The 24,898-nt window shown below is 45.3% G+C and overlaps 2 protein-coding genes across 3 annotated transcripts in view; one reads left to right on the top strand and one right to left on the bottom strand.

The window, feature by feature from the left end:
• Nucleotides 1-11,686, top strand: part of LOC118400325 (G-protein coupled receptor 22-like) — a 30,093-nt gene extending 18,407 nt beyond the window's left edge. Inside the window, exons 1-2 of one of the 2 annotated variants that reach the window (XM_052473571.1) lie at nucleotides 7,182-7,510; nucleotides 7,938-11,686. In XM_052473571.1, coding sequence (XP_052329531.1) covers nucleotides 8,064-9,794 — 1,731 coding nt within the window. In that variant the 5' untranslated portion in view covers nucleotides 7,182-7,510; nucleotides 7,938-8,063 and the 3' untranslated portion in view covers nucleotides 9,795-11,686. Of the gene's footprint in view, nucleotides 1-7,181; nucleotides 7,511-7,937 lie in introns of those variants that run through there. The other variant, XM_052473570.1, reaches the window with a different exon arrangement.
• A 5,578-nt stretch (nucleotides 11,687-17,264) lies between these two features.
• On the bottom strand, nucleotides 17,265-20,193 carry LOC118399878 (transmembrane and coiled-coil domains protein 2-like). Its single transcript, XM_052474562.1, has 3 exons — nucleotides 19,810-20,193; nucleotides 18,889-19,575; nucleotides 17,265-18,273 (listed from the first exon to the last, which is right to left on the bottom strand). The coding sequence occupies exons 1-3, from the start codon at nucleotides 20,191-20,193 to the stop codon at nucleotides 17,974-17,976; spliced, it is 1,371 nt and encodes a 456-aa protein (XP_052330522.1). The 3' UTR covers nucleotides 17,265-17,973.
• Between the last annotated feature and the right edge of the window lie 4,705 nt (nucleotides 20,194-24,898).

Raw genomic sequence — 24,898 nt, 5'->3', positions numbered from 1 at the left:
CATTGGACACTGTGCTATCAAACCTCCAAACGAGCTTCAATGCCATACAGCACTCCTTCCGTGGCCTCCAACTGCTCTTAAACGCGAGTAAAACCAAATGCATGCTTTTCAACCGATCGCTGCCTGCACCCGCATGCCCGACTAGCATCACCACCCTGGATGGTTCCAACCTTGAATATGTGGACATCTATAAGTACCTAGGTGTCTGGCTAGACTGCAAACTCTCCTTCCAGACTCACATCAAACATCTCCAATCAAAAATCAAATCCAGAGTCGGCTTTCAATTCCGCAACAAAGCCTCCTTCACTCACGCTGCCAAGCTTACCCTAGTAAAACTGACTATCCTACCGATCCTCGACTTCGGCGATGTCATCTACAAAATGGCTTCCAACACTCTACTCAGCAAACTGGATGCAGTCTATCACAGTGCCATCCGTTTTGTCACTAAAGCACCTTATACCACCCACCACTGCGACTTGTATGCTCTAGTCGGCTGGCCCTCACTACATATTCGTCGCCAGACCCACTGGCTCCAGGTCATTTACAAGTCCATGCTAGGTAAAGCTCCGCCTTATCTCAGTTCACTGGTCACGATGGCAACACCCATCCGTAGCACGCGCTCCAGCAGGTGTATCTCACTGATCATCCCTAAAGCCAACACCTCATTTGGCCGCCTTCGTTCCAGTACTCTGCTGCCTGTGACTGGAACGAATTGCAAAAATCGCTGAAGTTGGAGACTTTTATCTCCCTCACCAACTTCAAACATCAGCTATCCGAGCAGCTAACCGATCGCTGCAGCTGTACATAGTCTATAGGTAAATAGCTCACCCTTTTTCACCTACCTCATTCCCATACTGTTTTTATACTGTTTTTATTTATTTACTTTTCTGCTCTTTTGCACACCAATATCTCTACCTGTACATGCCCATCTGATCATTTATCACTCCAGTGTTAATCTGCAAAATTGTATTATTCGCCTACCTCCTCATGCCTTTTGCACACATTGTATATAGACTGCCCATTTTTTTCTACTGTGTTATTGACTTGCTAATTGTTTACTCCATGTGTAACTCTGTGTTGTCTGTTCACACTGCTATGCTTTATCTTGGCCAGGTCGCAGTTGCAAATGAGAACTTGTTCTCAACTAGCCTACCTGGTTAAATAAAGGTGAAATAAAAAATAAAATAAAAATAAAAGAATACTTTCACAAACCACTGTACAAACAGAGTGACTGAGACATAGGACACAAACACACAGAACTCTGACATAGCCCTGAAAATATGAACAAAGGATACCATACATTGAATTTAATAAACAGAACTTCTACCTCCATGAGTCTTGCACCACTCAGAGGGTAAGAAATAGTAGGCTAAATTAAAATGTATCTTATCACACATTAAACAAGTGTTGCAATAAACAGTACTGGGAAGGAATGATGACATGCTAGTAGGCCTATGCTAGCAATTGTTGATTGATGCCCAATTGCTCGTAAGCTTGCAAAGTAAACACTTAATATTCTTGATTTGCCAAACAATTTTTGGAGCTGCGTATTTATTTATTATGTCAATTCTCTCTCCCTACAATTTGACATTTGCGCTGCACCTGATCCTATAACTGTACAGTAAATCAGCAAACTGCTGACCAGTGTTGATTGACAGTTTGCTGATCCAATTAAAGGGTTGAGTGTGCATTTCACTAGCTAATCTGTTGCAGTTTTTGTTGTTGCAAGGTCGATGCTGCGGCTACTGACTGCGTGGAGAGTAATCCTTGGAGACTTTGTCTCAAAATGAGCGACAAAACACTACAAAACCTGGCCAGATAATTTCAGGTCATCAGTCTCAAGTCAAAGTTGAGTCTTGAGGATCCAAGTCCAAGTCAAGTCTCAAGTTATTTTATTATCTACCAAACCAAGTCTCAAGTCATCAAATTTGTGACTTGAGTCAGACTCGAGTCTCTTGAGTCAGACTGGTTGGTCTCATCATCGACAGCAAGTCCATGTACCATAGAGAGGTCGATCGGCAGGTGGCCTGGTGCAGTCACAATAAACCTGGAATTCAACACAGAAAAAAACAAGGAGATGTTGGTTGACTTCAGAAAACTCTTTCAAATTCCTTGGGACCATCATCGCCCACAACCTCAAGTGGGAGGGCAATATCACAGTGGTCACCAAGAAAGTACAGCAGTGTATGTACTAATTCCTGCAGCTGAACAAAAACAATCTCAGAGTCAATCCTGGTTCAGTTTTATGCATCAATTGTTGAGTCCATCACCACCTGGTTTGGGTCTGCGCCTGCAGGAAAGGTCATCGTCGATCCCTCCCACCCCGGTCACCACCACCTTCAAAAATTCCCTTCTGCCAGGCGGTTCAGGTCACTTATGACCAAAACCTCCCACCACCTGAATAGTTTCTTCCCCCGGGCTGTGGCCCTCATCAACCAGCCTTCTGGCCCATAGAGACTAAAGGACTATGCTGTGGTCCTCATCAACCAGCCATCTGGCCCATAGAGACTTAAGGACGATGCTGTGGTCCTCATTAACCTGCCATCTGGCCCATAGAGGCTAAAGAATTATGCTGTTGCCCTCATCAACCATCCATCTGGCCCATAGAGACTAAAGGACTATGCTGTGGCCTTCATCAACCAGCCATCTGGCCCATAGAGACTTAAGGACGATGCTGTGGTCCTCATTAACCTGCCATCTGGCCCATAGAGGCTAAAGAATTATGCTGTTGCCCTCATCAACCATCCATCTGGCCCATAGAGAATAAAGGACTATGCTGTGGCCTTCATCAACCATCCATCTGGCCCATAGAGACTAAAGAATTATGCTGTGGCCCTCATCAACCAGCCATCTGGCCCATAGAGACTAAATAATTATGCTGTGGTCCTCATCAACCTGCCATCTGGCCCATAGAGACTAAAGGACTATGCTGTGGTCCTCATCAACCAGCCATCTGGCCCATAGAGACTAAAGGACTATGCTGTGGCCCTCATCAACCAGCCATCTGGCCCATAGAGACTAAAGAATTATGCTGTGACCCTCATCAACCAGCCATCTTGCCCATAGAGACTAAATAATTATGCTGTGGTCCTCATCAACCATCCATCTGGCCCATAGAGACTAAGGAATTATGCTGTGGTCCTCATCAACCTGCCATCTGGCCCATAGAGACTAAAGAATTATGCACTCTATGCTCCACACCGTATCAAGCCATCTCTGAACTACACACAAAATAACTGCACTATACAGCATTTACACTCTGTTTGTCTCTCTGCATTTAGATATATTCATACTGATACTGTAAATGTGGAAATCCACTGTATATAAACCGTAAACCCACTGTATATTTGTATATCTGCTCATTCCCTTATAACTTTATGCTAACTCTACCTAGCTGTAAATAATGTATGTAAACTTTGTTTAAACTTTATCTGTATTCTGTCTCTAAATGTTGTCTGTCACAAGCAGCACCATATCACCAAGTAAAATTCTGATTATGCGTAAATGTACTCGGTGAATAAAGGTGATTCTGATCAACAATCATTGACTCATCACTTTGTCTGAACATTAGCCTGTCGATGCACTCAATTGTTTCAATTAGAATGTTTGACCTTGCTGTCAGTTCACTCGTGTATGCTCCCCTCAGGCTATTAGCTTTGTTGTAGTGTAGTAACTGCAGTTAATACATGTCAGCATGACACACTCATTCTATTCCGAAACATTCAGTGTCTTTCTGCCTTCATTGTTTACATTAAATAGTCAAAAACAGCATTGTTCATTCCTGGTCCTGGGGACATTTTGTTCTAGCCCGGTACTACTACTACTGCTAACACATGATTCAACAAATTTACTAATCATCAAGCCCTTGAATAGTTGAATCAGGTGTGTTAGTACATGGCTGGAACAAAAGCCTGCACACACTGTGGTTCCCAAGGACCAGGATTGAAGAACATTGGAAAAAACTCTAATACTTAGTGTGTCTCTCACTATAGAGCTTTCGCAAGAAGCCTGTTCAATAAATGGCATAGTAAAAAGTGTGCTTCTTGTATGTATAATCCATTTCTGTGTGATCAGTCTTTCAATTATTGATCAACATGCTTATGTCCATCCCCAGCCTAATTTAACATGATTTGTTGATTGCCTTCAATGCATCTATATCGTATCTAAGTTTCCAATGGAGGCCGTTTTATATATCTACAACCTTTATGATATTTCACACATGACCCTTGACCCTTTATACCTCCCCTTGGATCATGGAACATTCCGTCCTTGACCTTTGTCCGTAACGTTATGCGTCAGACAGATTTGTGTATTGATTAGCTTAATGTGAGGATTGTTAAAAGTAATTTAAATGTCACTTGAAAGGATAAGGATTAAAATATATTTTAGGCTATTTCTTTAGTATCACAAATGACATCTATTTTTGTCATTGGTTTTTGTTTATCAACAAAATGTATTTTTCCATATCACCTTAACTATCTCTGAAGAAAATAGTTTCTGAGATAATTGACCAATGTAGTTTTCTGTTATTCTTCGAGGTGAGACAGAGTATTGATATTGAAGTTTGAAGGACTTCATGGTAAATGTTGTTCTGTTTAACCACCGTTGAGATATCTTTGTCTCTGTGATAGGGTGTGAAAACAATAGTTTTTATTGTCCCTCTGCGACCAAATCAATATCTCATCCGCTCACATAGTGGTCTAACCCAGTGTTTCCCAACTCTAGTCCTCGAGTGCCCCAACAAGCACACCTGATTCAAATGGTCAACTAATCATCAAGCTCTCAATGAGTTGAATCAGGTGAGTTTGTCAGGGCTCCAACAGAAATGTGTGCTGTTGGGGATAATCAAGAACTGGAGTTGGGAAACACTGGCCATCCATTCAGCACTGTACTATAGGCCAACCTTTAAAAACGTTACAGCAATATGTGTCATCATTGTTAGCATACTATACTGTTACAGCCTTTGTGTGCATCCCAAATGGCACCATATTGCCTACATACACTCTTAGGCATTCTTTTGCTATCTAGAACAAAAAAATATTTTGAAAAATATTTTTAGGTTCCAGGGAGATGGAACCCAAAAGGGTTCTACTTGAAACCAAAAAGAGTTCAACTTGGAACCAAAAAGGGGACAAGCGAAGAACCCTTTTGGAAACCTTTTTTCTAAGAGTGTAGTGCACTACTTTTGACCAGAGCCCATATTGGGAATAGGGTGCCATTTAGGACTCAGGATACAGTATGTGTCTATTATGAATGTCAAAGTCCTTTTCAAACATCATACATTTTCATCATCTTACCATCCATACAAAACTTATCTTCTTTTTCATTACATCTCCCTTCCCTTGTTCCATGGTCACAACTTTTCAAAGAGAATGTGTCTACATAAATACTAAGCCCAAGTTGCAGGCAACTTTTAAAGGTTACAACAACTTACACAGTGACAGGATGTATCACAACAGAGCGACTTCATTCCAGGTGTTCTGGGGAGTGAGTGTGTGTGTTCTCTCTTGTCTCAGGCCCGTTAAATTGGCAGATCGATGATGCCTTACATTGATGTTCCAGCCACACCTCAAACACCACGGATCCCATTACTGGATTACGAGGAACAAGGTTCAACATAATGACTTTTTGTACTTTGTCTGGCTGCGGCTTTAAACTGGAGACATGATTGGAGAAGAGAGCAGAGGAGAGGCAAGTAGAGGATAGCAGAAGAGAGCGGAGAGGAGAGTGGAGAGCAGAGAGGAGAGGAGAGGAGAGGAGAGGAGAGGAGAGGAGGGCACAGGTTTGGTTACGAATGCAGCACTAGTCCGTTATAGCCTAGTTTGTTAAATAGCCTACAGAAACAAAATAACAAATTGTTAACAAATTATTCCTCCTCCACCAAACTTTACAATTGTCACTCTGCATTGGGGCAGGTAGCGTTCTGCTGGCATCCACCAAACCCCGATTCATCAGCTGGTGAAGCGTGATTCATCACTCCAGAGAACGCGTTTCCAATGGTGGTGAGCTTTACACCATTCCAGCCGACACTTGGCATTGAGCATGGTGTTCTTAGGCTAGCTTAGTTGCTCGGCCATGTAAACCTATTTCATGAATCTCCCGACGAACAGTTGTTGTGCTGATGTTGCTTCCAGAGGCAGTTTGGAGGTCGGTAGTGAGTGTTGCAATCGAGGACAGACGAGATTGTGTGGCCTTCCATTTCGCGGTTGATCCGTTGTTGCTCCTAGATGTTTCCACTTCACAATAACAGCACTTACAGTTGACCGGGGCAGCTCTAGTAGGGCAGACATTTTACGAACTGACTTGTTGGAAAGACGGCACCCTATGATGGTGCCGCGTTGAAAGTCACTGAGCTCTTCAGTAAGGCCATTCTACTGCCAATATTTGTCTATTGGTATTGCATGGCTGTCAGCAACGGGTGTGGCTGAAATAGCCGAATCCACTAGTTTGAAGGGGTGTCCACAAACGTTTGTATATATAGTGTATTTCAACCCCTCCCACCTCAGCTCAAGCGAGCTGATGTTAGACAGATAAATTGCAGAACCTGGCGTAAGGGGTGGGAAATCCTAGTGTGTCCGTTTTTACATGCCGAAATTGCAAACTAACCTGCTTTGATTCTTGCGACTCCTTAGCGCCAGACGAAAATAGAGCCCTAGATCTCTGGTCCTTTGTCTCGTAAACATGTGACAGCCTTTTTGAAACACCTTTAGCAAGCTACAGCAGCCACTTAAAAGCTAGCAATTGGATGGTGTGTGTGGGTGGGGATATTTCAAGCTAAGGAGTTAGTTTAACCAATTCAACTGGATTGCATAAGGTTCTGAGCATAATGCAGAACCGTATGTCTGTGAGTGAATCTAACTTGAAAGTCAATATGTGCCAACTAGGACAACATAAGATGGAGGGAGGCAGGGCAAGGCTCCCGAAGAAAAAGACAGAAGAGCGAAAGGAGATGGAGGGAAGAGATGGGCGAGTGCTGCTGTTGGGTCCTCCATCCCTGTTAGCCTTGTTTATGTGCCACTGTCTGTGGATCATTCGTCTTCATTACGTGTCTCTCTGAAAACTATTGACTGCCACACTCGGTTGGGCCTGGGATAAGTCGACAAACCCCGCGAGCTATCCCACGCAACGAGGAACACTGAATCCTGCTCATTGTCATGGCAAACCACTCCTCTCGTTAGCTATCCACAGTTTTAAATTGTGATTCACCTTCTCATGGGTGTGCATCACAATCATCTGTGGGCAGAGAAAGACTGTACTCAGATGTAGATTAATCATCACCGATATCATTGGAAAAGTGCTTGTCTTGTTTCTGGACATATATTTGTATTATATTTTAGTATTTCTTTGCTAAAAGCAGGCTTTTTCATAATGTATGTATGTTATCTGACCTAGTTAATGGAGGATGTACGTTGTGTAAGGATGAACCGCCCACCCACTCATTCAGAGTGTGAGCAGTGAGATATGCCTCCTTACTGGTGCAGGGATACAGCCAGGCAGAACAATACAGAAGGTATGGAGTTCTTTAGGCCAATATCTCCCTGATGGCTTGTTTAAAAGCTGTGGGCTGTTTGTGTTACCTCCATCTGTTCACCTCTCATTGCACAGCACACACTCACACACACACGCACACACACACACACACCTATTAACTCCGTGCCACCCTCGGAGAGAGGAAAGTACTCCCACCCCCAGAACTATTTCCACTGCCTTCATGACACATGTTGTTGTCTCAGCTCTCAACATACATCATACCTCTAGCCTCGTCTATACAGTCAGCTGCCAAGAAAACTGATCACACTGTTACTGTTGTTTCTTCTCATAGCTGCACCCTATTTCATGAAAAATAACATGTTTGTCACACATTTGTTATATTTGCTATATTTGAATGTGGTGATACAAGCTAAACTGAGCTATTCCCTCTCTCTCTCTCGCCACAGAATTTCCGTGAACTGCACACCACTCAATCACCCTCACCGGGGTCCCGTCACAGCCAAGAGAAAGGGAGAGGGCGGGAAATGGGCTGGCGTGGCCATTGCTATGCGTGAGCGAGTGCCGCGGTGTCCATGGAGACCAAGGGCTACAGCAACCTTCTGGAGACTAGCGATGGGCAGGGGACGGGGCTTCTGGAGGGTGGAGACTCGCCGGGGGCTGAGGAGGGTTGGAGCCCCCCCTTACCCCTGGGCTTTCAGGTGTCCCTCACCAGTGTGCTGATGCTGGAGTTGGTGCTGGGATTCAGCAGCAACCTGACCGTGCTGGTGCTCTACTGCGCCCAGTCCAACCTGGTCGACTCGGTCAGCAACATGGTCACGGTCAGCCTGCACGTGCTGGACATCCTGGTGTGTTTGCTGTGTCTGCCGCTGACTGTGGCGGTCATCCTGCTCCCAGCAGACGGTAGTGGCGGGGGCAGCCTGGCTACACTGTGCTGCTTCCATGAGGCCTGCGTCACCTTCACCAGTGTGGCCACGGCCATTAATGTGCTGGTCATCAGCCTAGACCGCTACGACATCTCCGTCCGGCCAGCCACACGGCTGTTGACCCCGCGGCGAGCTGCACTCCTCCTGGCCGCTGTCTGGGCCATGTCATTGGCCGTCTTCTTCCTGCCCTTCCTGGAGGGGGATTTCTTCTTCTCAGGGGTGGAGGTGGAAGACAGCGAGGGAGGAAGAGGAGGGGGGGAGATGGACATGGGGGATCTAACCTCTGGCTCAGAATCTGACCCTGAGACCCCTACTGGGCTGACCCCCACTCGGCTAAACCCTACTGGGCTGACCCTCACACCCTCCTCCCCCTCTACTCCCTACTATACTCACCACCTGCCGCCAGTGTGGCAGAACCGGACACTGCTGTGTGTAGGGGGGCAGGGCTACCACACGGGGCTGGCCATGTACTACCACCTTCTGCTGCAAGTGCCCTGCTTCTTCATCGCAGTCATTGTTATGCTGTTCACATACTACCGCATCCTGCAGGCCCTCAACATCCGCATCGGCACCCACATCAAGAGGGGCCCACGGGCCTCCAATAAGGACTCAGGCTGTAGGATCCGCAGGCGGAGACGAAGGAGGAAGGGGCTGAGTCTGGCCACAGAGGGGGGAGGTTCCTCCAGCCAGAACCAGCACCTCACCCACCCGCCCCTCATTCCATCTCCCACCCCCACTCCCACCTCCCCCCCACCCTTCTCCTCTATGCCCCTGGTCATCTCTGACAGTGGGGCCACGGGGGTCACCAACACCGCCGCCACCACCCCCATTGCCACCACACCAGCGACCCCTGCCCCCCAGGCCCCAACCTCCGCTGACGCCACCTCCCCCCCTCCGGTGGCAGCAGACCGCCCAGGTGTCCAGGCCTCTGTGTCAGCCATCATCGCCTTGAGGCGGGCCGTGAGGCGTCACCGAGACCGGCGGGAACGCCAGCGGAGAGTCTTCAAGATGTCCCTTATCATAATCTCCACCTTCCTGGGCTGCTGGGCTCCTCTGTCCATGGTCAACGTGTTGATCCTGTGCATGGGCCCCAGTGACAGCCTGGTACGTGTGAGGCTCTGCTTCCTGGCCATGGCATATGGCACCACCATCTTCCACCCGCTGCTCTATGCCTTCACCAGACAGAAGCTGCGTAAAGCGCTGAAGACCCGTGTCAAGAAGAGGGTGGTGTCCCTGCTGCAGGTGGACCCAGCACCCAGCGGGGGAACTGTTATTCACAACTCCTGGGTGGAGGGGGGAGGACAGAGGAAGGGACGCAAGCCTCGACTGGAGGGCAGTGATGCCACCAGTAACTGTCTGACAGTGGCTGTGAGAGAATGATAGGTTGTGTGTCAATGTGTATGTGTGTGTGTTTGTCTGTGTTTGTGTGTGTGTCTGTTTGTGTGTGTGTGTGTCTGTGTGTGTGTGTATGCGTACATGTGATAGTTGACAAAGGTCAGGAGACATCATTTGCTCCTCCCTCCATCCAGGTGTGATGATGGCAGGTGAGCCCAGAGCTCTAATTAATGTCAGAACTGCTCTGTGATATACACAGCTCCTCATTAGTCCCCCAGGCAAGATGCCTGCTCCGTCTCCATGGCAACACCAAGCTACCAAGCAATATGTGACATCACCTGCTCCGCCACAACCTTAGTTACTTTAGATACATTCCAGTACAGGTAAACAGCAACAATCCACACAATCCATACATGCAGGCACATTGATCAACCTGTAGTCGTTCATGGAGCAAGTAAGCACACAATATCTGCCTGCACACAGAACTCAGTGAGAGTCAATATCTAGTGACATTTTATCATTTGATTAGTCATGCCTTAATTCAGTTCCTAATTGATTCCCATGGTTCTGAATATTTTACTGTATGTGTATTGTGTTTACAAGAATGGTGTGTGTGTGTGTGTGTGTGTGATCATGTGATCATGTGCAATAAAGCTTCAACAGTGGCTGAGCCTCCCCAGAGAGGAAAAGGCAAAGCGAGAAAAATCTGTTCACGAAAATAAGACTACGAAGTGAGGAATTTTTGTATTGAGGGCAATGAGTGTCAAATTTGGTCAACAAAAAATGTTATTGCTAATTTGCTACATGAGGCTTATTTGATCGTATTAAAGTTTCGTAGTGGTTAGGTTGTTAAGAATTCACTGATATAAGTGGACGCACGTGGCATCTTGGCACGTGAGAGCAGTTACTCGACTATCTTATCAATATAATAGATCATCTTCGACCTCCCTGAGGATGTGAACAAAGCATTGTGGGATTGTTCTCATGCTTGTTCTCATGGGTTAGACTACAGAAGAGGGAAGGACTTCATCTGTTGATTGACTGCAATACCCTGTTGCCATGGCGATATGGGTGGAGCACCTGACATGATACCTGCGAAGATAACCTCCAAACCATGTAGAACTGTAACCATGTGATTAGAACATGGTGTTCATTTACTAGTGAAACATCCATTTTATAGAGGACTTTTAGGAATCAAAGGGCAATATTTGGTAACCCTCACAACTGTTTATCAATGGGACAAGTCAACAGAGTGGAACACCGCTGTGAACCACCCCAGGCCCCAAAGATAAACAGGTCCTGGAGCAGCTCTTGAGGGTTGTTTTCTCTCTGTGTCTCCCTCCTCCTCAGGGATTTATATCAATCTCCCTCTGAAGCATGTTGAACATCAGTTACACCCTTGCACCAGCCCTCATTCACTTATTCTGATAGGTATTAGCTTAGTTCTTGCCATGCGGGTAGGCTACATATGATCAACAGTTTGGGTAGACTATGTATGGCTCTCAAGTGTGAAGGAGTTTTTTCAGGCTTGTTTGTTGGGTACTATAATATAGGTCATTTTTCTCTCCCGTTGTTCCCTCTTTCTTCACTTTGGAGCCAGACGGAAGGAATGGATTCCTGTGTATTTATATATATGTACATGATCAGGGATGTAAATACTCTAATATCTAGCTCTTAGGGGTTTGAGTGGTTGGAGTGTTTTGGGTTGCAGAAGTCATCTGTTGACCATAATATCAGCCGTGGTAAGTGAGAGGGCGAGAAGACACGTGGAAGAGATCAAACATCTAAATGTATTGTGTTTCTGTATATGTGTACTGTACATGGTCATGTATATAGATATATGATAGTATTGTATATAATTTATATTGTGTTATTGTATTGTATTTCTTATTAGAAAAGAACAAAGTCTGTATTAAAGAAATTGACTATTTACTGTATACTTTTGTGCCAATCATTTGTTTGAAAGGACCATGTAAGTGTTTAAGAGTACATTTTTCTAACTTAAATTCCCTGAATATATTCCTTACAAATATACACATTGGACTATGTTCACACACTCTCAACAACTGTCTCCTATCCGATAGAACAGTTGATATTTTTAACAGCACACTATTAGAAAAAAGGGTTGATAAAGAGTTATTAGGTTGTCCCTGTAGCACACACTCTCACTCATCACTGCTCCTGAGCTGCCACGTGCACATGCCAACATGCACGCATGCTTTCGCATTGACATAGTGAGTAGCTTACAGAGAGATAGAGGGAGGAGCTTGAGTGTGTGTGTGAGAGAGAGCACATCCAGTCCAATCATGCACCTGTCTTCCTGTCAATCAACTCTGCACAGCTATTGTAATCTCCTGTCTAGACTACCATCAAACCCCTGCAACCTATCCAGAATGCCACAGCCCACCTGGTGTTCAACCTTCCCAAGTCCTCCCATGTCACCACACTCATACGCACACCACTGGCTTCCAGTCGAGGCTCGCACCCACTGGTGGTTATCTACGGAACAGCAAGAGGAACTGCCCCTCCCGACCTTCAAGCTATACTCAAACCCTACATTTCAACCCGAGACCACTTCTGGTCTCTTGGCCATCTCACCCCTACGGGGTGTCAACCCGCTCAGCCCAGTCAAAGCTCTTCTGTGTCCTGGCACCCCAATTGTGGAACCAGCTTCCCCTGAAGCTAGGACAGCAGAGTCCCTGCCCATCTTCTGAAAATGTCTGAAATCCTACCTCTTCAAAGAGTATCTTAAATGAATCCCAGTTAGTGTCGACTGGGGCTCTGAGCGTTCAGGATTGGTGTTGTTTGATGGTTAGTGTGAAGAGCTCTTATAGGACCTAAAGGCAGTCAGTTTGAAAATATTTAATTGACTGTTGATGTTATTTCCTTTAAGACCAATCTCAGTTACAATTTTCATCTAGTTGATTAAAATTTATGACAGCACTCTGTGAAAAGTGGTTCTTCCAATTTGACGACATGGGGCAAAAAAATAGTAATCATGAACTTTTTGACATGCAATTTCTATTAATATTGCAATGAGTTAGACACACAAAGAAAAACGTAATTGATTACCAATGTAACGCCACTCTACATGCACAAACAAACAAATCCATTCTAAAAGCTTTAACAAGAGCAATGTATTTTGTTTCATTTGAGAACAAACAGCATAACATTTAGTAAAATCAGATTGTGCTGTGAAAGTATAAATGATGTGTCACATTAAGGCCCCAAGTTTTGCTAGGTTTTTCACCAATGTTTTGTGCAGGCTAACGTAGCAGACGTGAGTCAGGTTCACAGTCTCGTGATGAGGGAGTCCTGCTGTCTAGCTTCAAAAATCAACCTTGTAAAATGGTCGACACGTTGGTTTATCCCCTCCTTGTGGAGAGTTTGACTTAGTAAAACCATGTTCAATCATGTATTATGGGTATGGCTGACTAATATCAAGGAAGTGAATATCAAAGCAAGTATTATTTAATAATGTTGTAAAATGAAAGGATATACATACAAGACATAAAACGTAAGTTACAAAGCAATACTGACATTAACTAAGCATAATTCTAGGCATATAGATCCTAAAGTTTACTTTCAAGACAAATCTGGAACAAAGAGAATGCCTAGAAGCCTAGGAAATTAGAATTGATTATACAACCTTGGACAGGCTACAGGTTAAGAGACTGAACAAAGGGGGTAATTTCATTATATTTATAACACTTGAAAATGTAACTTTTTCAAACCAAAACCAACCACCATTAACCAATCAAACGATACCAAGTTTACAGTAACCTGACCACTGTTGCAGGAATTAAATTCCTCTGTTTTAATACGCAATTAAAATCAAACACTCTGTCAATTCGTAAGGATATGTATGACCCTTATTAGTATAAAAATGGACAGAGCCCAGTCTTAAAGTCAAACAGCAGCCTTTATTCACGAGAGTACTGCTCCTTACACATTTTACCACAGGTTATAAACTTAAAATGACGTCATTAGTTTCTGGACCAGCTCATGCCATCTCCGCTGTAGTACAATGGCTGTATGGTTCTCACATGTCTCTCCCTATTTAAGATAATATATGACCGAGCCAAGGTCATGCTTGTGTAGATAAGCCTTCTAGCCAGACTGGTGATATAGTTCATTCATTTCTACCAAGGAACAGACAGTCATTGTTCTAATTCTTGATTATATTTACACACATTATATTCAGTACTAGGATTAAAAAGAACATTCATACATATACAGTAACATAATAGTATTCTGATTAGTCAGTCCTGATTGAAATGTATACATAGTTAGTCATTATTGATTAAAATTCCCTTAAAAACCACCCAGGCCCAATCTCCACAGGGTGTCACAGCATCTAATGGTTGGTGTGGGGGATGAGACCAATGTAAATAAGACAGAATTCCTGAGAGGACAATACAATTCCTTTCCATAGAGTAATTTAAAGTTCACCCTGTGCAGAAACAAGTTACCACAGAGATCATACATCCATATAGATGGCATAAAGGTTATCCTACAAAAGCCCTACTCCATTCTTCACCCCCGGCTACACCACTCCCTCTTCTTTCTCTGATCCCTAAATTTAGCATCTCTGTCCCAGATTCTTACAGTATTTACTGCTGACTGCAGCCACTCTGCTCTTCTTTAATAAAAATACATTATCCCTTCCCTTCCTGCAAATGAATGCTGGTGTGTTCAGGTAAACTTGTCCTCTTACTGACACCTTCCACTACTATACACTCTAACTCACCTCACCTCTTTAACACTCTCCTTACCTTATTAAGCCAGATTGTTAACGTCCAGTATGTTGTTGTTTTGTATGTGTGTGGGTGTGCATGTGTGTGCACCATACTGATATGGTTACGCGACAAATAACAATACAGATATTTACCCCTCTGTTAATCCTATTAGTTCCCTTCTCTACACCTAACTCTGTCCTTCATCTCATCCCCCCCCCTAGTCTTTGTTCCTCATCTCTCTCATCTCTTATGCCTTCCAGAACAAAGGGAAAACCTCTGCAGTGCCTGTATAGGAATGAAAGTCACCTTGGGGGAGAGAGAAATGGGAGAGGTAGAAAGAGATGGAGAAAAACAGCAGAGAGTGTGTGTTAGAGTGAGAGAGAGAAAGAAAAAGAGAGAAAGACTGGCAAGAATAGAAGCAGGAGAGAGTATGAGAGAGAGAGAGGGGGGGAGGAGTGGGGAGCACAGATGCAAAGAAAGAGAAAATAGGAGGGGAAAGTGGGTTTAGTGGGAAAGGCAGGAAGAGAGGAGGATAGAGGGAGAGAGAGGAACAGGACACAGTGAGTAACAGAGAGAAAGCACTGCATAGCCCCCTCCAATAGAAAAGCAAGTCTCTGCTTTAAAGGTCTAATGCAGACATTTTCATCTCAATATCAAATAATTTCTGGGTAACAATTAAGTACCTGATAGAGGGAATTATGGTTGAAATGATTAATTATGTATACATTATTGATTAGAACCATTTATTCTAATACTATTATGTTATGGTATGAAAAGTAAGAGTTCTTGGTTAAGCTGTTACTGAAAATGTAAGCAGAACAAATTAATTGTCTGTGCCTCTTGGGAAGTTAAAGGGGAGGTGAGAGATGCTATAGCTTTTCAGACAGATAAGAAATGTTTGGGTGGTATTCCATTAGTGGAGAAAAGTATATCTTTTAGACAGTTTGGAATGTAGTTTTATGGGGGGAGTAGAAGGAGAGTCCAGACCTAAAAACAATGGGCTCTTGTCAGAATCGAAGAGAGGGTGGGAAACTGATGATGTCATTTACAGTTTATAACCTGTTGAAATATGTGTATGTGTTTAGTACTCTCTTGTAATAAACGCTGTTACCTTTGGCTTTTAAGACTGGTCTCAATCTACTTCATGCATAATTAATGAACTTACAACTCATTAATGAATTAGAAATGAGTGCGAATTGGTTTTGGCTATAAAACATACAGGAATTTAGAATTCCTCTATCAGTACCTTACTGTGAATGTTTTCAATTAAAATGGTCAAAAATATACAAAAATCGCTTCTTAGCAAAGAGCAATTTCTCAAGCAAGATTTTTGCTAGGATTGTCTGGGAGTGGTCTGAGTGGGGAGTGGAAAAGTGAAAAACTAGCTGTTATTGGCAGAGGTCTGGAACTATCTTTCTTATTGGTCTATTAACTAATTTACTACTTGATTATGTCAGCAGGCAGGCCAAAACTCCATCCAACCTAAACAGATTGAAATTTATTTTCAGACCGCTCTTATACCAAAAGGGCATTATCATAATGTTCACAATTTCACAGTATTATTCCAAACTCATACTGTCGAAACACACTAAATATACAAAACATTAAGAACACTCTTTCCATGACATAGACTGACCAGGTGAATCCAGGCGGAAGCAATGATCCCTTATTGATGTCACTTGTTAATTCCATTTCAATCAGTGTAGATGAAGAGGGGGAGACAGGTTAAAGGATTTTTAAGCCTTGAGACAATTGAGACATGGATTGCATATGTGTGCCATTCAGAGTGTGAATGAGCCAGACAAAAAATGTAAGTGCCTTTGAACGGGGTATGGTAGTAGGTGCCAGGCGGTTTGTGTTAAGAAGTGCACCGCTGCTGGGGTTTTCACGCTCAACAGTTTCCTGTGTGTATTAAGAATGTTCCGCCACTCAAAGGACGTCCAGGCAATTTGACACAACTGTGGGAAGCATTTGGAGTCAACATAGGCCAGCATTCCTGTGGAACGCTTTCCACACCTTGTAGAGTGCAACTCAACATCGGTGTATATAAAACACAGAAAAATCATGTTGAGTGCACTGGGCCTTTAATGAATTTAGAGATAGAATAAACACTTATGGTTAGAGTCAACACTGGATGAGAATGTAGATGAATAGTGATGCATCTGTGAGCTAAACCACCACCCCCACAACTACCGCAGCTCTCGCCTGTAACAGCATATAGCCTAGCCATGGCAATGCTCCTACGCACGCACCAATCACAGGCTGTGGGAAAAACTAGAAAGGTAGACTGTCAGAAAAGGCCATTTTCATCAGAATTTGCCTGTGGAGAGCATGTACCCTAGAAAAGTAGGTCAGACAGGCCAATTCCACCTAGACTTGCTTTGCAGGCCTATTGTTACGGTTTTCTTGCGGTGAAGGAGAGTCGGACCAAAATGCAGCGTGGTAATTTTGATACATGTTTAATAACGAACAATACAAAAACGTAACATGAAAACCAAAACAGCCTATGCTGGTGCAAACTAACACAGAGACAGGAACAATCACCCACGAATATGGCTGCCTAAATATGGTTCCCAATCAGAGACAACGATAAACACCTGCCTCTGATTGAGAACCACTCCAGACAGCCATAGACTATGCTAGAACACCCCACTAAGCCACAATCCCAATACCTACGAAAACCCCAAGACAAAACACACCACATAAATAAACCCATGTCACACCCTGGCCTGACCAAAATAATAAAGAAAACACAGAATACTAAGACCAGGGCATGACACCTATTGATTTTTTATTTACACTCAACTTACACCCACAATCAAAGAACAGATTTACACAACTGTGTTCCACACTAGACCATAGTGTTGAAACCACAACCACCTCGAGATATCATATACAGTATATTGCACTGCGGCAGCCTATAGTCTAATTGCTCAGTCTCCAAATTCAAGCAAGCTACTGTAGGGCAGGCAACTATTAAGTTCAGATTCTATTCTTGCTGAGGTGTGCAGCAGTGTGCTGGTTGTGTGACGCAGCTAGCTAGCTGCCTGTCAGAAAAGCGTTCATCTTTGACCCCAGGAGGTTCTCAGAGGACGACACTGAATTATTCATTAGGCTCCTCGTGGATCTGATTAAGTGCTGAATTAAATTGATTACAAAAAAATGATTAGCTGCCTTCAAAATCAGAATAATGAGTCAGGCATTCTGGAATGATTCAATGTTGCAGGCAGCAGTGTAGGCTTTCCTTGGCCTACATTTGTTACTGGGGAGGTAGTTTTCCCAATTTAATGAGATGAAAAAAAACATTTTATATTCTGTATATTGTTTAGAAATATTTGGATTAATTGCAGGTACAATTTGTGTTGAAAAATATGTATTCTTTTAAAGCTTATCTTCTCAGCCACATGTGTATCAAGATTTATTTATATCTTATAGGTGGTAGGTCAAGTTTAAACAATGTGTGTAGGTGTTGGCCTGTGGAGGGTTCAGCCTGGCAGTAGCCAGAGCACTAGGAAGTCCCAGTGCTTCCAAAGGATGAACAGAAAAAGGGCCAGTAGGATGGTGGCGGCCCCCCGATCTTGGGTCTTTATGAGCGGAGTGATGAAGTTGGCTGGGGTGGAGATGAACACCAGCACTACGGCCATGAGTGCCAGGATGATGTTGATGAATTTGCCCAGCAGGGTGCGGGCGTTGGCGTTCTCCACGCCCTCCAACTGCACCACCTGCTGCTGCTGCTGCTGGAGCTCCAACTTAGTGATGCGGGTCAGGCACGACTCCACTGCTTCCTGTACAAACACACACATATAACATGTGTACATTATGTACAAATACAAACACAGCAAACATAAAGTTCCAACAGCATCAGGGGTACTACAGTATAGGCTCTGTTTCTGCACTCATACTTTAGGAGCCCATTTTGCCATGAGGCTGTGAGAAAGATGAGCAGTTTTATAGCTAATCTCACGCTATTCTACATATTTTGCAATAAGGCTGAGAATTTAGAATTTTAAAAGCTAATTTCCTGCTATTCTACATATTTTGCCACGAGGCTGAGAGAACATTTAGCAGTTTTATATCTAATTTCCTGTCATTCTAAAAATGGATGACATGTTCATTTGCATTTGGACAGGAGGGACCCAATCTCCAAAATATTTCCTTGCGGGAGCTGCGGGGGTGTGTGGTACGTCAGTGTGTTTCAGTACATCTTATACACAGTGCTGTAGTGGTAAAAATAAATTGGTTGGTAGTTCGCAGTGAGTAAAGTAATGCTCCCTAAACTTTCATTGCATTTTTATGTAAAAGGTGGGTAAATATTCCAAATAAAAAAGGTGAATAAAATGCATTTACATGTGTTTACCCTCCACTACACAGCTGCTTATACACCGTGTCTGCCTTTTTACCTGAGAGTCTCGGGTTATCTCATCAGACTGGTAGGCCACTTTCTCCTCCATGCTGGCCAGCTCATGTTTCAGGTTGGACATCTCCTTCTGGTGCAGCTCTGTCAGGTCATTCAGCTGCTCTTCCAGTCGCTCATACCTGTATCTCTCCTCCTGCAGGCACTGGTTCATGTAGGAGTAGTCACTCTGCAGTTGACTCTTCATGTCCTCGATGGCGTCCTCCATGTGGGCCTGGCTGGCTTTGATCTCCTGCAGGTCTACCAGCTGGGAGTCCCAGGAACTGTGACGGTGGTGCCCATCCAGCCTGGCTGGCCCCAGCCCTAACATCCCCTCTTGTCCCCCAGCCCCGGAGCACTCGTCATCACTACCGTCACTGGAGCACTCGTCATCACTGCCGTACTTGGGGCTGGAGGCCAAGGTGAAGCTGCCACTCAGGGGTGCGTCGTCTGAATGCCCCTCTACAGCGTCCTCTATGGTGTCTGTGTTGTCAAATTTGTTGCAGATCAAGCTGGCAAACTCTGTTGGCTTATATACCACAGCAGTATGGGTGAGTTCTGACACCCCTCCTTTGACCCCCTCCACCACACCTCCACCAAAGCCACTGATCCCTGCTCGTATGTTGGCCCCTACATCCTTCAGCCCCTGCTGCATGTCCACCAGCACACTGTTATGCTGATGGCCTAGACCATGCTATAAGGAGAAGGAGGTAATGTGAAAGGGGGAAACAGTGTCAACTCAAAAGAAGACCACTGAGACATGGAGGACCCATCTCACACACACACACACACACACACACACACACACACACACACACACACACACACACACACACACACACACACACACACACACACACACACACACACACACACACACACACACACACACACACACACACACACACACACACACACACACACACACCTGCTGTAGCTCCTTCAACTTCTTGTGATAATGCTCTAGCTTCTTGTGCAGGTGGGTGATGGTCTGTGCAGACTTCTGGTTCTTCTTTTCAAACACCTGTCTGATACGGAAAGCCTGATGCCTATTGGCATTGTGGGCCAGCTTGAAGTACTCAGCCACGTTGTCATCTCGTGCCTCCTGTTCTATGCGAATCTGCTCAGTGATCTTCAAGATCTTCTGCTGCAGCTGCTCCAGAGCAGTGTGTGTCCGTTGGGCCTCGACAACCACTGACTCTTCAGCCCCTCTGGCCACAGCTCCCACCTCTGCCACAGCCCATGCCCCATCTATGCTGATGTGAGAGGCGTCAGAGGTGCCATGGCTGGCTGAGGGGGGCAGGCCCAACATTGTCCCCTTGCTCTAATCCAGCTAAAAGGGCCAGTGGTAGGGAGGCAGGCGTGATAGAGTGCAGGTAAAGAGAGTGGAGTGAATATAATTTATGCGAGGGCTGCATTAGACAGGAAAATATATTTTAAAGCAAAAAACCATCACAATGACAGATGTGGTGATTCTTTCCTCGCCCAACCTCCAGCCCCCAGTCTCAGATCTTCAGCATGGCTCATATACAGTAGGCTCCTGACAGAGCTGCCTTCAACGATGTGTATAAATACCATTTTAACAGTGCATAAACTACTTCTAAGAAATCATGATGGACAGTGCATCGATTCTAACCATAATTATATAAACAAAAATCTGTACTATCAATTCATAGATTTCCCCTCCATTGAGTGCTAATTTTAACGAATGAAGTATCGGGTTGATTTTGGGAAAATACGGGTACAACTGTCTTACCTTTAAAGAAACAATAAATACATAACTGCATAGTTCAAATTGCCATAGCTTCAAATTGTTTTATAGACCACTTATGACATCACCAGGTTACAGGATTTTCCTTTTATGGAATAGAATGTATCTGGTAATTACACTGATTATGACACAGCACTGAACAACATCAAAGCCATAGAGATTTGGGACAACTTTTTGAACGTATAGACTTTCAGTTACGTAACATTTAATTATTTTTTTTACATAGCATTGTTGAAATAATCCCCATTTAATGTTAATAGGGACCTAACATGGCTACCATAAAATGTTGCAGTGTTATGTAAATGCATCACAATGCTCATAGACATTCAGTTTTACCGTATTGTTTAAATAATCCCCATGTAATGTTAATGGGGAGCTACAGTAGCATGGCTGTCATAGAATGTTGAAGTGTTAAGTAAATACAGCATGATGCAGAAACTGCATTGGCCCAACTCTTTAAATACATACCTCTGTACAACATTGAGTATGTTCACATGCATTCTAATTATTTGATATTAAACTGATTATGCAATATTCATGTAAACAGCTCAAGGTCATATATATTTAGCTTCAGTTTCTCGGTCACTTTGGATTTTCTTTTTTCCTTGTTTTGGAAGAGAACGTGAGCCGGGTGCGCCATTCTCCTTGAGGAGATGGCGCAAAATCCACCAACACGGTCAGTCCCTGGGATTGGGCTGGCCAAAACGATTCGGTTTGCTTGGAAGGAAAAGGAGTTGGAGCCTTTAGGACGGGAAACTTTTGGAAGGACCATCTTGATGGGGATTCTAAAGCTGACGGTGAAGGACGTATTTTGCTTCCAAGGCAACTCGTTGGAGGGAGCATACGACGTGGCACTATATACAGAGGAGAAACACGATGATATCCTGAGAAGGGCAAGAGCAGTGGGAGGTGAGAGGCCGATGTGCCACTATGAAATAACAAGCCTGGCGAGGAACAAATTTAGGGTTGTAACTGTCAACATTTACAACCCATACGTTAAGGAAGAGGAGGTGAGGGCCTTTCCGGGAAGATACATGGATAACATCTCCTCAGCAAGGCACCTCAAAGACTCCCTTGGGTTTTGGAATGGGAGGAGAGGCTTCCAGGCCCTCCTCAGGGAGGACCCAAAGGGACATCGTGGCTACCTCCATCCTCCTGCTATGTTCTCCCTGGGGGCTGACAGGGGGACGTTGTCTTATGCACGTCAGCCCCCATTTTGCAGGCGCTGTATGGCCTACGGCTACATCCTCGCCTCGTGCAGCACAAGTAAGTGCAGATTTTGTGGATCTGGGGAGCACGAGGTGAAGGATTGTGATGAGCCTAAGGCGTGCCACGGGTGTGGCTCGTCAGCACACCTGTGGCGGGGGTGCCCGGATCGTCAGAGGTCATACGCATTTGCGGCTGGGGGGGGAGCAGAAGCGGGGGATGGGGGAAGAAGAGGAGGGGAAGGAAGCACACCTCATGACCAGAGTACAGGCCCAGAGGGGAAGGCCGCAAGGAAGGAGGAGGAGCAAGAAGCGACGGATGGAAGAGAGAAGGAAACGGAAGGCACGGGAGTAGGAGAACCGGGAAGGTAGGACGGAAAAGCGGCGGAAGAAGGCAAGCGAGTGGAGGAGCATGAGAGAGAAGAAAGCGAGGGAGGGGTGGTGGAGAAGGAGACGGTGGAAGAGCAAGTGGAGTGGGGGGAAAGTGCCCTGGTGGAAGAGATGAGGGGTATGGTGGAGGAGCTGGCGGGGGGGGGTGGTATCTCTCCACTGCCGCCATCACCAAAAAAGAGAGTGAAGAGGAGGGTGCGATTGGCCAACAGTGAGAGGGAGGGGATGGCCAAGAGAGCGATGAGGGTGGGAGAAACCTCTGGGTTGCTGCTGATTTCCCCAGGCCCTCAACTTCTGTTGGGTGGGGACCAACCTAACAAGGCCCAGGACTGGGTACAGGAGGAGGTGGGGAGTTTTTTGTTTGGGGACTCAGCCTCCCCTATTTATTTCCAAACCAGCTGCAGCGCTGGGGAGGGGGAGGAGTGTTGGGGTAGACCCAGGGTGCAGGGCACCCCGGTGCCAAACACTATTCCTGCATCCTGGGTTGGTGAGATGGAGGAAGAGGGGGGGACGTCGGGAGTACGGATGGTGTTCTCACCGGTAGATATGGAGAAGGGGAGCATCGGGTGAGTCTCCTGTTTTAAAAAAAAATGTTTTTATTTTATTCTTTCATGGGGTCTAATTTTACTTTTGTTAGTTTAAATGTAAGGGGTTTAAGGGATTTTGTTAAGAGGAGGGCGGTTTTTAGTTATTTGGAGGGTGTGGGGTTTGATTTTTGTTTTTTACAGGAGGTTCACCTGAGGGATGGAGGAGATGTTAGTAGGTTTAAGAGGGAGTGGGACAAGGGGGAGTTGGTTTGGGGTATTGGGGGGGGGTGCACTCATCGGGGGTAGGGATTTTGTGTGGGCACAGAGAGGTAAAAGTGGAGGGTTCTTTTGTGGTTATGCAGGGGAGGGTTATGGGGGTGGATGTCACGATAAGGGATTGTAAATTTAGATTAGTGGTGGTGTATGGGCCACAGGTGGCGGCAGACAGGAGGGAGATGGTGGACTGTCTGGCGCCCCTGTGCGTCACAAATAGGAAATTAGTGATAGGGGTGGATTTTAATATAGATTTAGGAGTAGGGGGGATAGCAGTGCAGGCGCCATCACCGGGCTAATGGCTTGCCATGGTCTGGTTGATGGTGGCCTGCACACTACTCCGAAAATGGCCGGTCCTAAAATGGCCGGAGGCTCGACTATATTTTTGTATCCAGGTTTTTCGACTATATTTTTGTATCCAGGTCTTTGGCTAAGTTGTCTGGGCGGCTGTTGCCTGTTTTCTTTTCAGATCACGACGGGGTGCTCCTGCAGGTGGGGTCGCCAGTCTGCCTCTTCGGTAGGGGGTACTGGAAGTTAGATCAGGATGTGCTGGGGGAGCAGGCTTTTGTTGACGCTTTTTTGGTTTCTTTTGGAGGCTTGAAGGCCTTCGGTCCATGTGCGAGGGGGTGTTAGAGTGGTGGGAATTAGTTAAGGTGAGGATTAGGGCTTTTATAATAGGGTATTGCAAGAGGAAAAAAGGGAGGAGAGGAGGGAGGTGGATCGTATCCAAAGGTTAATCGAACTCGAGTACGAGGCAGGCAACCTCGGCGGGTCGTTTGACTGGGAGAGATCTGCAGCCCTAAAGGCGCAGCTCAGGGAGCTGCAGGAGCGGAAGGCTGGAGCTTTCCTAGAGCGTGCGCATAATGGCTTTCTAGAACATAATGACACGTGTTCCGCTATGTTCTTTAAGTTGGTTAGGGCCAGGCAGAGTAGGAAGGTAATGCATGGCATTAGAGAAGAAGATGGTAGTATAGTAAAACCAGAGGAAATGGTCAGGGTGACAACTGATAATTTCAGACGTTTATTCAAGGAAAGGGAAATAGATGTAGAGCAGGGAAATGTGTTTTTAGAACACTTGTCCCGGCGGTTGCCGGAGAACATTAGAGACATGATGGAGGCCCAGATCTCACTAGAAGAGGTTGAGAGCGCTCTAAGGAGGATGGGAAAAGGGAAGGTGCCTGGGATGGATGGGCTGCCGGCTGAGTTTTACCTCAAGATCCTCCCTACGTCGTCCACGAGGATCAGACATGCGGGGTAGAGGGCCGCTCTATTAGATGGAACCTTCAGTTGATCAGGGACTCCATCGCTTGGGTTGAAGATAGAGGGCTGCCTTTAATGGTAGCAGCGCTAGATCAGGCGAAAGCCTTTGATCGCGTGAATAGATCTTTTCTATTCAGGGTGTTAGGTAGATTAGGATTTGGGGAGAAGTTCATAGGATGGATACGTACATTATATGTCGGAGCGAGGTGCCGAGTTAGTGTAAATAGTCACTTAGGTGACGTTTTTGACCTCTCGTCTGGGGTCAGGCAGGGATGCCCACTTTCGGCTCTTCTCTTCGTTCTGTACATGGAGCCTCTGGGGGCTGATATTAGGGCAGACACAGGGGTGGAAGGCTTGTTCATCCCTGGAAGCGGTGGGCTGCGTGTTAAGATGACACAGTACGCCGACGACACTTCCTTGCTGCTATGCAAGGACTCGTGCCTGACAAGGTCCCTTGCCATCATTGGGGATTTCATCCGAGCGTCGGGGGCGGTTCTGAACCATGCAAAGTCTTCCGTTAAGTTTTTTGGAAGATGGCGTGGTAGGACGGATGTGCCCGGGGGGTTATCTCTCTGTGAGGGGGCCCTGAGG

This window comes from Oncorhynchus keta, chromosome 21, assembly GCF_023373465.1.
Source record: "Oncorhynchus keta strain PuntledgeMale-10-30-2019 chromosome 21, Oket_V2, whole genome shotgun sequence".
NCBI classification, from domain to species: Eukaryota; Metazoa; Chordata; class Actinopteri; order Salmoniformes; family Salmonidae; genus Oncorhynchus; species Oncorhynchus keta.
The sequence above is the reverse complement of the archived record's forward strand: the minus strand, read 5'-3'. Positions and strand labels throughout refer to the sequence as shown.

What these genes read in the sequence shown, in the direction of transcription:
- LOC118399878 (XM_052474562.1), bottom strand. Translation starts at nt 20,193, where the DNA reads ATGTTGGGCCTGCCCCCCTCAGCCAGCCATGGCACCTCTGACGCCTCT. An exon ending in AGTTGAAGGAGCTACAGCAG is followed by an intron (nt 19,576 to 19,809) that starts GTGTGTGTGTGT and finishes TTCTCCTTATAG; the next exon opens with CATGGTCTAGGCCATCAGCA. An exon ending in AGATAACCCGAGACTCTCAG is followed by an intron (nt 18,274 to 18,888) that starts GTAAAAAGGCAG and finishes GTGTTTGTACAG; the next exon opens with GAAGCAGTGGAGTCGTGCCT.